General features: G+C 39.3%; 1 protein-coding gene across 5 annotated transcripts in view; it reads right to left on the minus strand.

The window, feature by feature from the left end:
• KCNAB1 (potassium voltage-gated channel subfamily A member regulatory beta subunit 1) overlaps positions 1 to 16,384 on the minus strand; it is a 411,284-nt gene that overhangs the window by 41,957 nt on the left and 352,943 nt on the right. For 3 of the 5 annotated variants that reach the window (XM_029215066.1, XM_029215067.1, XM_029215068.1), the window contains exon 8: positions 16,241 to 16,327. The exons of the other annotated variants lie outside the window; for them this stretch is intronic. In XM_029215066.1, the coding sequence (XP_029070899.1) occupies positions 16,241 to 16,327 (87 nt within the window). The remainder of the gene's footprint in view (positions 1 to 16,240; positions 16,328 to 16,384) is intronic. 5 annotated transcript variants of the gene reach the window in all.

A 16,384-nucleotide genomic window follows, 5' to 3' on the forward strand; every position in this document is an offset into this window, starting at 1 on the left:
AAAAATAGTAACTTTACAAAGTAACTTTACAATGGAGAAATCACCTTAACCAAGTGAGCAAAGTTAACATCATCACTAATGGGAAAAATAGACAGTATGCACCCCCTGATGTAATACACCAAAAAGGACACAACATCATTTCTGTGGTATTCTTGCCAAAAATGCCTAACCTGAATTTAATCACTAGTAAACGTCTGAAAAACTCCAACTGAGGGACATTCTACAAAATAACTGGCTAATAGTATTCTAAAGTGTCAAAATTATGAAAGACAAAGAAAGAATGAGCAACTGATCCAGCTTAAAGTAGCCCAAGACACATCACAGTGAACTGCAACATGTGATTTTGAGTTGGATTTGGGCCAGAAAAGGATATTAATGGGATGACTGGAGAAATATGAATAAGATCCATAGATTATACAATATTATTGTGTCAATGTAAATTTCCAGATTTTGATACTTACACAATGGTAATGTAAGATGCTAACAGGGAATCTGGGTAAGGGGTATACAGGAGTCTTTTGTACTATTTTTGCTACTTTTTAATGTCTGAAATTATACCAGTGGATAGTTTAAAAATAGAAAAAGTAAAACATATACAGCAAATAGAAACTTTAAAAATAATGATATAAAATAAGTGGAAATTATGTTTTCTTTTCATCCTGCAAAGGGTTATCTGGCACAGCCTGCTTTGGAGGCCACCGAGGGAGGGAGTCTGGCTCAGCACAGCTAGTTTAGGAAATGGTGGGTGGGTCTCTGGTGCTGGCGTGTTTTTGGAAGGCTGCAGTGAGAAATGGGTTGGCTTCTGATCATGGAATCTGGGGTAGGAAAACTAGTATTGATTGTGTATTTCTAAATCCCCAGGACTATGCCTGGACTTGGACAGCCATGATATCATAGTTAATGTTGACAACTCAATACCACTGGCATTTTTATCTCATTTGTGTGTATGTGTGGTTATTGTTCTAATCTCTAGCTTTGTCAAAGTAACACATGTCAAAGTAACACATGCAGTGTTTAAAGAGTCGATGCCAAAAGGCTTGTAACAAAAAGCAGCAGTCTTTTGACTTTGCCTGCACGCCAGAGGTGGTAACCACTTCCAACATATGTAGCTGTTTTTTCTGATATTAACCTCTACATTTCTCAATAATATGTACATATTATTTTCTTGGCCCAGTTTTAAAATTTATTTTTATTTTTTTTTTTGCGGTACGCGGGCCTCTCACTGTTGTGGCCTCTCCCGTTGTGGAGCACAGGCTCCGGACGCGCAGGCTCAGCGGCCATGGCTCACGGGCTCAGCCACTCCGCCGAATGTGGGATCCTCCCAGACCGGGGCACGAACCCGTGTCCCCTGCATCGGCAGGTGGACTCTCAACCACTGCGCCACCAGGGAAGCCCTAGCCATTATATTTTTTAATGGCTAAGGTTTTTTTTTCTAGTTCTATGCTGTTCTTGCTCTCTCTTTCATCCTGTTCTTACTTAATTGATGCCATATCTTCTCTTATCTCATCAAGTATATTAATTATAGTTTCTTTGAACATTCTTATATCTCTCTGCATTAGTCTGTTTTCTTTTCTTCTACTTACTTGAGAGCTCTCTTTTTTTCATCAGTAGCTTTCTTTGAATGTCAGGTGATTCTTGGGTTTCCGTTCACATTTAAGAATAAAGTGCTAAAATTGTGCGTGGACGGCATTTGTCACTGTGGGAGAAGTTAGGGCACTTGCCACCTTTCCCCACTGGGATTTTCTTCCACAACAATGTAGATTTTTTTTTTTCTGGGATAGTTTATTTTCTCCAGAGAAATATTCTATTATTTTCTGCCTGGGGAAAGTGTAACTTGGCTGTTAGTGACCTGGAGGTAAGTGAGAGGAGAGGTCTGGGGATCTCAAACTTCATAATTCTTTTTTTTTTCAGCCTGGCCTCACCTTCCTCTGTATCTGGTAACCCTCAGTCTAGAGCCTCTCAACCCAATTTCTCGAGGTAATGTATCTCTTGCCTCCTTCACTGGAGGGGAAAGGCAGGACCCTGCCTGCAGACCTGGGGATATGGAGCTCTAATGGTTCTGTATAGTTTTTTGAAAAACTGCCTTGTTTCTAGCTCCCACCTCACCCCCATCTTCTGTGACATTTGTGCCTCTCATGACTTAACCATTCGGAGGTTGTGTGGTACAAATTAACTTGCTTCTTGTGGGCACTTTAAATAGATCTTTCCTCAGTTTTGCTAAGTCATTTACCATTCCTCCATCCCTTTTCCACTTTCATATATATTGGTCCAGGTTTCCAGTTGTCTGCTACTTTCATCAGAAAGGAAGTTTCTATTTCTGTTCCTTGTATGTTATTTTTTTTTTTTTTAAGAGAAAGGAGCAGAAATATATTACTTGGTCATCCTAAATCAAGAGGTTTCCTCACTGTTTTCCAAATGAGGAAACTGAGACTCAGAGATTAGATGGCTTTCACTTCCTCACCCACTCCCTATTTCGCCCAAACCACTCTTTGTCAAAGTTATTGATGATCTCCACACTGTTAACACCAATGGACAATTCACAGTTCTCATCTTACTTGACCCATCAGTAGCATTTGATACAGTTGATTACTTCCTCTTCCTTGATATGTTTTCTTTACCTGCTCCTTGGGCACCACACTCTTCTCCCCCTCCTCCCAACCTCCTAATACTGGAATCTCCAGGGCTCAGTCCTTGGTCCTTTCTTTCTATGTCCTTTTATTGCTTTTTCTGTCTTTCTGTTTTTACTCCCTGTGTGGTTTTATCAATTCTCAAAGCTTTAAATACCATTTACATGCAGACAACTTCCAAATTTGCATCTCCAGCCCAAGACTGTCTCCTGAGTTTCAGAATCAGTGTCCAACTACCTACTCAACATCTCCATTTGGATGTCTCATGAACATCTCAAGCTCAAGATGGCTAAACCCAGACCCCCGATCTTCCCCCACAAACCAGCTCCACCTATGGTATTCCCCGTATCAGTTGCTGGCAGCTCCATTCTTCTGTTGACTCAGGTCAAAAACCTTGGCATCATTTTTCACTCCTTTCTTTCTGTTACACCCACATCTAATCCATCAGGAACTTCTGGCTCTACATTCAATATTTCTCTAAATCAGACCACTTTTACACTTCCACAGCTAGCACCCTTGTCTGAGCCATTATCATCTCTCACCTAGATTGTTACAACTCTTTCTTTTTTTTTTGGCCACACCTCGCGGCATGCGGGATCTTAGTTCCCTGACCAGGGATCAGGGATTGAACCCACACCCCCTGCAGTGGAAACAGGGATTCTTAACCACTAGACCGCCAGGGGAATCCCTAAAGTTATTTCCTAATGTGTCTCCCTGCTCCTACATTTGCCCCTTTATAATTTATTTTAATTCCAGGCCAAAGGGATCCTTTAAAACTGTAAGTCAAATCACATCACTTCTTTGTCCAAAATTCGGAGGGTCCCAAAAGATCTGGACCCTGTAATCTCTCTAAACTCACCTTTTTCTACACTCCTCCTTCCTGACTTTCTGCAGCCACTCTGGTGTCCTTGATGTTCCCCAAACACAGCAGGCTGCTCCCATCTCAGGGCCTCTGCACTGTTTCTACAGCCAGAAACACTATCTTTATCTCCCTCCCAGTTACTCACTTTACTCCTTCAAGTCTCTACCTTTTCAGTGACCACTCTTGACTCCCAGCATTCCCATTTTCATTACGCTGTTCTACTTTTTCTTTATTCCATGACACTTATCATCTTCTAATAGTCTATATAAGTTAATTTTTATTGTTTTACTGTTTATTTCCTGTCTCTCCTGCTAGAACTACTGTGTCCCACAGGGATGGGGATCTTTGTCTATTTTGTTCTCTTGTCTATCCCATGCACCAAGAACAATATCTAGTGTATAGCAGGCACTCAAAAATATTAGTTGAATATGAATAAATGAATGAGGCAGGTTTTAGACCTGAGTATTTTTACTATATAATGTTCTCTTCTGGGCCATCCTGAGTGTGGTATGATGACATTATGTTTTGAGGAGGGGCTTGTGAGATTTGTACTGTGCTTGAGAAGGAAGTAGGGGAAATGGATGGGAGAAATAAAATTTCCTTCTTTTTCCCTTCCCCAATTTTTCTTTTTGGTCCCCATATCTCCTCTTTTTGCTTTCTGTTAAGTTTTGTGTGCATTCTTATGTCATTTTGTTTTCTCTCTTGTCTTATTATGCACTCATTTCTAGGGGTAATTCGGTTCATTCCATCACCAAATATACTTCCATTTTCCATGCGAGTGATACATTTTCTTTTTTCATGCAAGTAAAGGAAGATATTGATAATACTAAACTTTCCTCTTCTTTCTACTGCTTTCCTGTGCCCAGACCTTCTGGTCCATTGGCCTTTAAAAAATAACAACAACAAAAAATGAATTTTCTTGTATAAGTAAATTCTGAATTGACTCTACTAGGGTTTCAGAAAGTTGTCTAAAAGGATCTCATTTAGTTATTAATTTTGTATGATTGGTTTCATTGAAGCTAGTCACACTGGTCACCTTTCAGTATTTAAAACAAATAAATAAAACCTAACATAAAAATGCATTTAGAAAGGATGGATAAAGTTCAAACTGCAGAGGTCGAGGTTTTGTGGCTTATCATCTTTTCTAGTGTTTGAACACTGACAAACAATTACTCCCCAAAATAGAAGTGACACTTTCAAAAGTCCTCAGATACCTCGGGAGGGTTTGCGAGGTACAAGGGATGTCTGTGTGTAGTGTACACATTTCATACTGGTGACCAAGAGCGTTATTTTGTTATTTGTGGAGATCTGAATCTTTAGCACACAAGGTTTTCCTGAATTTCCAATTATATTGGACATAATGGTATTATAAAGCAAACAAATTTGTTTTCTGAAATTAATGGAAGAGTTAATTTTTTCATGTGTAATTTAAGTCAGATCAATTTAAAATTAGGTATTTAAACATATGTAAATAGTATGTGGAACAAGCATACTCGTTATAATGTAATTACAACCCAGCTTTATTTTTTAATCTCCCGCTAGCCCTTTACATTCAGTAGGGACAATGAAAACTTGGCCCTGATGAAAACTCAGACTGGTCCCACAGCTTTTCTGCCCACTCTTGGGTAACAGACAGTCCTGACACCCTTTTAGATTGTAAACACAGCCTCTAGAGATCTCAGTCAAAGCTCCAAACTCAAATTCCTTTCCCTTTCCTAGCTGGGACCTGCTTGGGCTGAACACCCGCAGCAGTGGGTAGTGAGATGGGGCATGGCTGGCTTCTCTATTCCTCTACTTTCCGCTTCTCCCCTGAGCCCTCTCCTAGTGGCTCTGGGTGTCCAGCTCCATCCCACACCCTCCAAGGAGGCTTTCCTCCTAGAGGACAGACCCAAGATGACCCCACACGGCAAACATTCACAGTTGCCCTTCCGGTCACCCCCAGGGAGGCTACACCGTAGAGATTCAGCCCACTTCTCCAGCTCTAGATGTGCCAGACATGAGTCAGCTCCCAAGCCTATCTACTCCCCAACTATGGGGGTCACAGCATAGTTTTCTCCAGATACGCCCTTCTCACTAGATCCTTTCTCCTTCTCTCTTTCAACTTTTATTTTCTTAAAGCAAGGTGAGGGGACTCCAGAGGCATAGAACTGAGAGTGAGGGAAAGTTCGTCTTTGCGGCAGAATGCCCATTCATAAATGGGGGAAGGTAATTGTAATAACTCCCTACTATAATAACTGCTGCAGGCAGGGATCGGCAGTGGATGCCAAATCCGGGTTGTGAGGAACCAGGCTATTCACGTGGTCACAAAGAATCACACCCCAGCATATTTATTCACTATGGTACCAAGTCTTAAAGGTACCTTCACAGTGGAGAAAACTGACAGATATCACCTTAACCGAGTGATCAACTTTAATATGACCAGTAATAGAGAGTGACCCTCCAGGGACCGCAGAGAGACACACTGAGAAGGACCCAACATCACCTGTGTATCTTCTTGCCAAAGATGCTTGATCTTAATATAATCATGAGAAAACAATCAGACAAATCCTGACTGAGAGACATGCTCCAAAACAACTGGCTTGGATTTTTTAAAAAAATGTCATTGTTGAAAAAAAAGGTGAGGAACGATTTTAGACTATAAGAGATTAAAAAACCATTACTACTAAGTGCAATGTGGGGCTCTTAATTCAATCACAGACTCATCTCCCTCTCAAACAACAACAACGGAATCCTAAAAAGGACATTTTAGGAAATTTAAGTATGGCTTGTGTAGACAACAGTGGTGTATCAACGTTAAAGTTCTTGAGTGTGATGAGTGCATGATGCTTTTGTGGAAGAATGCTGCATCTCAGGAGAGAGAGAAGAAAGTATTTATGGGTGAAAGGTCACAGTGCAAGAGAACAAGAGAGGGCAAAATAGAGGCAAAATACAGCACAATTTGGTAAATCTAGGTAAAGAGCGTTGGCTGTTTATTTCTTCAACTTTTCTGTAGGTTTTTAATTTCTCAAAATAAAATGTCAGGGGAAGAAAGAGACACAGAGCCAGCTCTGGCCCTTTTCCTTTGCAAGTACAGTAAGTCCCCTACATATGCACCTGCAAGGTGCAAATTTTCAAAGATGGGAACGTGCGTTCGCATGTCCAATCACCTAAGTTAGTTCATGTGTCTGGTGTACACTGTCACGTGTGTGCATACTCTACAAGTGGTTGTGCTTTTGTGTACTTTACTGTACAGTACTGTATAGAGTACAGTATCTTTATTTCAAGCCCAGGATGTCCGGAAGCAAGCGTAAAAGCAGCGGTGATGTAGCTGGTACTACTGTACTTTTCAAGGTACTGTACTGTAAGATTAAAACTGTTTTATTTATTTTTTGTGTTTGTTTGTTTTCTATGTATTATTTGTGTGAAAAGTATTATAAACCTATTACAGTACAGTACTGTACAGGTGATTGCGTTAGTTGGGTACCTAGGCTAACTTTGTTGGACTTACGAACAAATTGGACATAAAACACGCTCTTGGAACAGAATTCGTTCGTATGTAGGATACTTACTATATACAAATGAAGATTTGACATCTCTCTTTGAAATTCACCAATTTTCAGCTGTGTCTCCATGCCTGGTTGAAACTTCAGTTACGACACCTTAATATATGTATTATACACACACACACACACACACACACACGTAACAATAACAATCTCAAAATATTTGTGCAGGGCATTAAGAATCAAACGTTCCCACTTATCTCACGTTATTGTCACAACAATCTTGGAAATAGCTAGACCAGGTACTGTTTCTATTCTTCCCATTTTCCAAATGAAAAGCGGAGCAGCAGTAACTGAGCAACTCAAGCAAGTTCACACACCTAAGACTAGCATCCTCGTCCTCTGATTGCAGATCCTGTATTTTTTCATTACACATATTCAACATCCAGGAGGGCTTTAAAAAGCCATTGAGCCTTTCATTACTTCATTTTTTACAGAAAGTGAGAGAGAGTCTTAAGGGTATTTGTTTATCCCCACTGTCTGAGAATTCCAGATTAGCTATGCCACAGGTGGCTCTGCTCAGCCCACTGAATTCACATACTAGTAAACCCTGAGCGAGACGCTGCTCTGACAGACAGCTAAAACCCACAGCCCCACCTGCCCGGGCTGGAGAGCTGGATAATGTTAGTCTCCCCATGTCACCGCAGATCAGCTACAGCACAATGAGGAACTTAAAAAGATGAATTCCCCTGAGATTGAGTTGACATCCCCTCAGAATATGGAGGTGAATATTGTCACAACTCCAGCTACTTTCAGAGAGATAACTCACACAGAAGGAAGCTCACATGAGTCACAAACCCACAGCCCCAGAATACTAAGCAATTCTGTTTCCACCTGACAGCTGGGGTGAGCAGAAGCCGTCTCCGTTCTCTCTCTTTTTATTCTTGATTAAAAACAACTTAAGGAAAAAAAAAAAAAAAACACCCTTTCTGAGCTTGGTGAAGACCACAGATTTGTGGTGAGGAGGTACAATGGGCCTCCAGGCACATGGCCCACGTTGTTTCTCCTTTTGTGTGTTACTAGTGATAGCAGTTGTATCCCTTCTGCCTTCACTGTTGACTGAAGATGTGAAGAAAGGGAAAAAAGGGAGAGAGAGCAGAGGAAGTAGGTAAATTGCATAGAATATTACCAGGATCCTCCCTTCCAAAAGGATTTTATGAAATGAGGTTAGGAATCTTTGGCTTCCATAGAAAGCACAAAATATACCCATAAATGTTTACAAATTATTATCGGGAATATTGTTTCCTTTAAAGCCAGCTTATCACATATTTTCTTTAGCCTTGGCAAACTTAACATCTCAGTATGTTCTAAAACTCCTATTCTCTCTATGGAATCTAGTTGGAAAATGAAAATTGTTAACCAGGGCTCTGTTCCTGTTAGATACATATCAGAGTGATCCATGCTCCAAACTCTGGAAATTTTTCCAATGGCCCTAGAAGTTGACTCTGCAAATCTGAGGCAGCATGCCAACAAGTAAGGGTGGTGAACTCTGTAATGTGCCTTTGCTGTGTTACTTAAGATTATTCAGTTCTGCTCAAGAAAGTGAGAGAAGTGAATAAGGAGGATAAATGAAACTGGCTAGAGAAACAAGAAGCTTGTGAGACAGGCAGAATTCACATAATGTGTGAGTTCACATAACAGTAAGACTAAGTGGATTAGTAAGCTCTGAGTCATGGTAGCCATAGACAAAGTAGAAAATGTGTGTACTGAGCATTGAGGGAAGGGTGATGATATTCACAATGCATCCTTATGCCTATGACATGAAACACAAAACATTCAAGATACACTAAATAGGGCTTCCCTGGTGGCGCAGTGGTTAAGAATCTGCCTGCCAATGCAGCGGGCACGGGTTTGAGCCCTGGTCCGGGAAGATCCCACATGCCACGGAGCAACTAAGCCCATGCTGTACAACTACTGAGCCTGCGCTCTAGAGCCCGTGAGCCACAACTACTGAGCCCCCGTGCCACAACTACTGAAGCCTGTGTGCCTAGAGCCTGTACTCTGCAACAAGAAAAGCCACCGTGGTGAGGTGCCTGCTCACTGCAATGAAGAGTAGCCCCTGCTCGCCGCAACTAGAGAAAGCCTGCACGCAGCAACGAAGACCCAATGCAGCCAAAAGTAAAATAAATAAATTTAAAGAAAAAAGATACACTAAATATACATGAACCATATGAGGACTCAAAGTCTTTTTTTTGTATACTTTTCATTGTCAAGTGTGGTCTTAAATTAGTCACCCACTGGTGACCCCATTCTGGCTTCAAAAATCCTCTGTGCAAGAAATGCAAAGAGTCCATATCTGCACATCAGACTAACTGGTGAACTACAGTTAATGGCTAGGTGGATTTGTCCCTGAGTCTTTCCAATAGAGCTATTGACCCAGGCACCTTCTGTCTGCTGGTACAGATATTCAAAAAATATCAATTGAATGAGTGAATCTTATTATTGAGTTTTTTTCTAGATACACTTTTGAAAATAAAATCACAGGCTTAAGATCACCTTTTGACTGAATAGATTAACCCTGGAAAATCTATAATTACATAATTTTAAAGGGCATGGAGAATTTCAGAGCAAAAATTTCAAGGAGAAAAATGTGAGCTAGAAAATAATTCTATTACCAACTGTGTACCTTGATTCTACATGGCCTCACCGCAGACCCTGGCTAACCCTGCAGCTTGGCTACCTTCATTTGATTTTCATCACATAATTTTAGGGTCTTAGTCATCTCCTATGCTTACCTTTGAGAGAGACCCAGAGAGAAGGGAGTTTTATGTGTATGTGTGTTGTGCGGGGCGTTCTAGAAATGAGGCTTCTGTTTCTTCCCCTGCTGTGAGTGAGGTGCTGTACCCACAATGCTAACTCCTTCAGAAACCACTTTATATGTTACCTCCATTTTCAGGGGAGGAGACTGAGCCTCAGTGAGGATAGAAACTTGCCCTAGGCATACAGTCTAACAGGTAGCAAAGCCAGGATTTAAAGCTGTGTCTATCTGATGCCTTCCTAGTCCATTTTATAGAAATATTGTCCTAATGAGAAGGAGGCCCACGATGACAGAAACATGAGATTTTTCTAAAAAACCACACCAGAGACTGAAAGAACACAAAATGAACTCAACCATCCCCCCATGTTATTCCTTAGAATGAATGAAATTAATTTCTTTTTTAACAGCATGACTTGGTGTTCTGTAAAGGATAAAATATCAGCTGAATACGTCTAAAGCAGCAGTAAATTGGTGAATTCACAGTTAAAATGGAAATAAAACTGATTTAGTAAAATAGGAACACAATTTTTTTTTTTTTTTTGGCCATGGGCTTGGTAGGGTTTGGCTCATCCTCTTAGATATGAAAATCACTTTCTCCAAATTAATTTCTTGAAAACTAGCTGTCCTAGCCTTTCAAGCCAGGAGGTTAGATTGATCTGATGAACACCAGAGGCCCTCAGAGCATCCTGGCCAGGGTCAGAAATGAAATGGGTTAGATAATTTTAATATTTGATATAGTAATCCTCAGGGGCAACTGAACTGCAAAAGAATCATGCCTCCATTCGTTTCTGCTCATTTAGGTATCAGCTAGATTTCTGGAGAGAGATCTGGCATCTGGATGCTGCTGTTAAAGAGAGATGAGGAGAAGTGGGATGTAAAGAGTGTCCTGGCGCCCTTTGCCAGCAACCTATCCTTATTAGTATCACCCTAAAATATGCTGAACCAGATCAGGTACCAGAATGTTCATAGATGTTAGGAAACCAAAATAGGTTTTCAAGTAGAGAAAGGTGATGGTGGATCTATTTAACGTTAGAGCTTCATTCATTCAATCGAACAACTTGTTCACTCATCCATCTAATCATCCATCTATCTATCCATCCATCCACACAATAAATACTTATTGAGCCCCCAGTATGTGTCTGGTGCTCTGCTAGACTTGAACTAGAGTTTATAGACCTGTGTGGCCAAATAGTAGCCACTAGCCACATGTGGTTACTGAGCACTTGAAATGTGGCTGGCCCAAATTAAGATGTGCTATAAGTGTGAAATACATAACAGATTTCAAAGACTTAGTATGAAAAAAAGTAATGTAAAATATCTCCTCAGTAATTTTTATATTGATTGCATGTTGAAATGATAATTTTTTATATATTGGCTTAAATTAAAATATATTTTTACAATTAATCTCACCTGTTTCTTTTTACTTTTTAAATGTAAGTAATAGAAAATTGAAAATACATATGTGGCTTTCAAAATATTTCTATGCAACAACACTGTTATAGCCTATTGGCAGAAGATTTCTTCCTATTACGTTCTTTTGCAGGGGACAGATTGAGGGTGTCTTTCAGGGAAGACAATAAAATACAAAGGCAGAAGGGATGATCCATGGTGGTTAGACAATATTTCTAGGTTTGGGGATCATTACATTTTTGTTCTGAAAACTTTACTTTGGATGCTAAATATCCAGGTCCAGTGTTCTGGAATTGAGAAAGTGTAGAAAATTTGGGATCCTGCAATGTTTGCCACTCTCTGGTATTTCCTGAGCTGTCATCGGATGTCCTAGATTCCTGAATATCTGTAGATTCCTGCTGGCATATGTGGACAGTAAAAAGATGGCTTAGAAAGAAGGAAATTCTTTTGGAATAGGTTGTTTGACATGATGATGTTATGGGAATTAAGTGAAGCTAACTTTGATCTTGTCTCTCTTATTTGAAATAAGACATCTGGGTTGTTTTATGTCTGCATTGACCTAGTAGCAGGAAAAAAATAAATAATTTGAACAGTAATTAGATTGAGAATAACATCTAATGACTCTGGGAGTTTGCGAGATTAACTAGTTTTGGCAAAAAATTCTAAATAAATAAAAGAGGACTCAATTCCAACTTTTTTTAAATTAAAACTTAATTAAAATGTAATTTAATTTTAAAATCATCATATTCTCAGATCAATGAATTTAGTGGCCTTTCTTCTTTCCTTTTTTAAAAAGCTACATAAACTAAAATGGGTCCCCTCTTTTTTCTACTATTCACAAGTGGTACATGGTTTATAGCCTCCTTTCATGCCCACAATCATGCTCAGTTATTTCCTCTCTGGATCAATGAGAAGAGTATGGATGGAGAAGTTAGCCCAGCACTTGTGAATGACAGAAAACCACACCAAAAGCTCCTAGTGCAGGTCCTCAGACACACAAATGCTCTGTGTCTATCCATGTCCAACATGATTCATGTTGGAATGAACTTTCTCTTGACTAATGAGCTTAAGAGAAGATTTTGAAATATACTTTGGGGATTTATGGAAGTGAGAGACTTAAGAATGTGAGTATCATGGAGCTCAAGGAACTGTCAGTGACTCTACTGGGAAGAACACAGAAGTATAAGAAAAAAGAAATGGGACATGGGACTGATTTTTTCTGGAATTGGAAAACATGCCATCCACGCCAGATATTATAGCAGAGACAGATGGTATGGCAGGTGCTGTGAAAGAAAAATGAATTACTACTAGGTGAACCAGAAAAAATAAACAAGAAGGACAGAGGAAAAAGTATACAAGTTCCCCTCTGTTGTCAGGAACATCTTCCCATAGCTGTAAAATGTCTAACTGCATTCCACAGGGTTGTAGATTACAAAGGCAGTCTCACCTCCTTCTCCATTGGTTGCACTTTGGGAATTTATGGCCATTCTTTTGAAAGGACTCACTTTTTGTCTAGTGGCTTTCTAAGGAAGGAGGGAAGGCAACAACTAATTTGATACATGATGCCAATATTATGAAGATGCTACTGCTAATCTTTCTCTGGCTCAATTTGTTGTCATCTGATATGTAGAAACTGGATGAAACTCACGTTGGTTTATTCCCAATTAACATCCTTTCATGGTGCGAATCAAGAGGATGGGGTTGGCATTTTAATAAATTTAAATCGAAGTTGTTTAAAATGAGTCTTAGAAAGCTGGGCTAAGTTCTCTCATTAGCTCCCCAGGGTTTAATATAGGTGCCTTGGCAAAATCATAAGTTAGGGTGTGTTGTGGGTCCATGGAATTGACGGGAATGGTTGAAACCAATAAAGGTGATCTACAAATGTTAAGGGTTTACTGTGAGGCACACATACAAAGAACAGTGCCAACATATGTAGATTTAATATAGGAAAATTCAGCAATATGCACTTGGCAACCACTGTTCCATCTCTTATATTAGACAGAAATGGATGCAGTTGAGCCTAAAATTGCCAATGTGAGTTGCTAAAGTAAGAAAAGTATGTGAGTGATATTAAGGCCGTTACCAAAAAAAAAAAAAAAAAAAAGGTGTCTGGGAAAGTATCTAGTGATGGTTTTGTCACTATATTTGGAGAAGAAATTCAGCAATTAAAGGCTACAGAGTAACACTGACAACAAGTCATTACTATAGGGTTTTCAAGGGTAATTTTGACTATACGTAACATTTAGTTTTTTATTGTTTTTAGAAACCCTAATAGCCTTCCTAAGGTAGAACTTTCACTCACATACACACATATATGATTCACAAAATCATTGCAAAAATGAAACTTAATAACAACATGGAATCCAGACATAGCTTACACACCTTTTTTTTTTTTTCATTTTTAGAAGAGAAAATGCACCCAAGGCTTCCTGGAAATCCCTGTCTATTTCTTATTTTTTTCTTATTTCCTATTTCTTCTTCTCTCTGTTGCCCAGATCAGTCCTTTCCTCTGTTACAGTAAAGAAGGAAAGACTAAATATAGAGAATGAGTTTCTAGAGACTAATACCAAACTGGCCCTTCCATCTGGCTCACCTTGGAACAAATGAGTATATTGTTTGAGGATACACATTTTCTGCAAAGCTAGGGAGACATCACAGGGAAGCTATTTCAATCTGGAATAAGTCCTACATGGGGATTTGCCTGTAGTGTGAACCTGCTAAGTCATCCCAGAGGAATAAGCCTCGGAGTCTTATGTGCCAGCCAGGAGTGGATCTCCCTTTGCTGGGGGTGGGAGAGAGAAGGCTACATTCCAGCATAAGGAGGTTGGTTGCCGCAGAGCTTTGAAATGCCATGTTTCTTGACCTTATCAACAAGTACAAATCTCTACTTGACACCCTTCATTAGACTTCTGAACTTGGACAATGACTCATGATAAAACAGCTTCCAGGGCTTCCCTGGTGGCGCAGTGGTTGAGAGTCCGCCTGCCGATGCAGGAGACATGGGTTCATGCCCCGAACCCCGGTCTGGGAAGATCCCACATGCCACAGAGCAGCTAGGCCCGTGAGCCATGGCCGCTGGACCTGCACGTCCGGAGCCTGTGCTCCACAGCGGGAGAGGCCACAACAGTGAGAGGCCCGCGTACTACAAAAAAAAAAAACAAACAAAAAACAGCTTCTTATTCTGCTGTGTGGTATTTTTTGTAAGAAACTCAGAGAAAATGTAAAAATTCTCTGATTCCAGCGGAGGCTGGTTAATGCTGCAGTTATACATTCTACCAGGTAGCAATCTGGTTTGTTTTCGTTTTCTATGTTTTGAAGCTCCCTTCTGATAAATGTCAACACATAATTAGTCTTTATATAAGAGATACCATTATCTTATCAGTATCACATAGTTTGGCTCCTAATTGAGAATTTTCTCCTTCTGTAGGTATATAATGCAAATTATAATGTTTTCTGTTTCAGAGACTTCTATATTATATCCCTCAGATTAAAGATAGTGGTAGAATGGGGAAAATGAGCCAAAAAAAAAAAAAAGATGCTGAAAAATCCCAGATGTTCTTCTTTTCTGTACATAGCATAATTGCAAAGGACATTTTTCCAAAGAGGAAAATAGTCACTAGGCACTTAAAATGGGAAGCAATTTCAGTCTTTCACAGCCGCCACTGAATGGCATTTTACTTGACGATTGTGCTCACGCGATAGCTTCAGTGCTCTGTTTTAATGTGGCATTGAGAATAGTGTGACATCATATTATCCTTGCAATAAGCACTTCTTACACTAATAAAATGTTTATGATTTGCTTTATCAAACACCTATTCTTTGCTTTGATAAAAATATGCATTTTATGTCATTTCCATGGATAATTTCTTATTATGAATTTCCAACACTGATATTGCTTTATAATAAACTCCTAATTTACTCAAATCAAAAAAGCAGAAAACTCTAAGAGAAAATTAGATATATAAATATATATTTTAACCATTTCTCTGTGGTTGAAAAAGACATAAATAGCAAGGAAAATAGTTTCCACAACTTTTATTTTCAGAAATGCAGCCTACAGAAATATTTATATACACTGCAATCATTTATAACTTCTATAACCCTCTAGCAAGAACAAACCTTTACAGAACCTGATTTATTACAGGATCCTGAACTACCTTTTGAATCATCAAAACTAAATTTACCTTAGTGTAATTTTATGTCAAGTATTCTAATTCTTTAAAAATTTGTAAAATCCATGTCATATAGTAAATCTCAAATAACCAAAACATTATTTTTTTCATTCTTTTTCCCAAATATCTTCATTCTCATTCACCTCAGGTATATGATAATCCATATGATTATAAATCTCAATTAACTAGAACCTTCTTTTAAATTTTTCCTCCCAAACTATCTTCAATCATCCTAGGTAGTTTCCATAAATAAATGCAGATTGAAGAAAACCTGGTTTTAGGAACATTCTGAAAGCTTCCACAGGGAGATACTTAAATTGTCTTTAAACAGTTGTTAACACAATGGAGATAAAATATTGCAGCTCCTTGAGAATCAAAAACCAGATTGCAACGAAGAGTCACATTTTCAAGTAGTCGCTCCTGTAAAGCCTCTGCTCATGGTAGCACTTAGCACTTATCACCACAGATTGGAGACTAATCTGACCTAGAGTCATTATAAAGTAAGAATACCCTCAGAGAACTCACTCCAAAATAATGATGGCTGGGTTATAAATTCCCCTTCCAATTACGTTTATTGTTTTAGTTGATAAAATCACAGAAGTGAAAGGAACCTGGAGAAAGTGAGCACTGTAATGGTAGGAGCCACACTCCCGGCGCCTGCAACTGCTTAAAAATTAATGAAGATGCAGGATGTGGAGCACTGACTTTGTGGGTAAATACTGAGGCTGAAAGACATCGACTGGAAAGGTTTTTATTTTTCACGTTCAGTCAAATCAGTCTGAATATATTTCATTTCCTACTGTGAGTGGAATAAGTCGTCAAGCTAGAATCAATAACTCTAGAGTCTTTTATTACATTTCTTCACTCACCTTCCATGGGGGTGTTACTGTCTGGTCGATTTGCGAAGACTACATCCACATACTCGAGCTGCAGCCTCTGGAGGGAGCCCTTCAGTCCTGGGAACAGAAGCAGGAAAACCTCAAAAAATCTAAATATGAGCACTATTAGAAATA

The sequence above is a fragment of the Monodon monoceros genome, unplaced genomic scaffold, assembly GCF_005190385.1.
Source record: "Monodon monoceros isolate NGI ecotype Baffin Bay Population unplaced genomic scaffold, NGI_Narwhal_1 Super_Scaffold_11, whole genome shotgun sequence".
Taxonomy (NCBI): Eukaryota; Metazoa; Chordata; class Mammalia; order Artiodactyla; family Monodontidae; genus Monodon; species Monodon monoceros.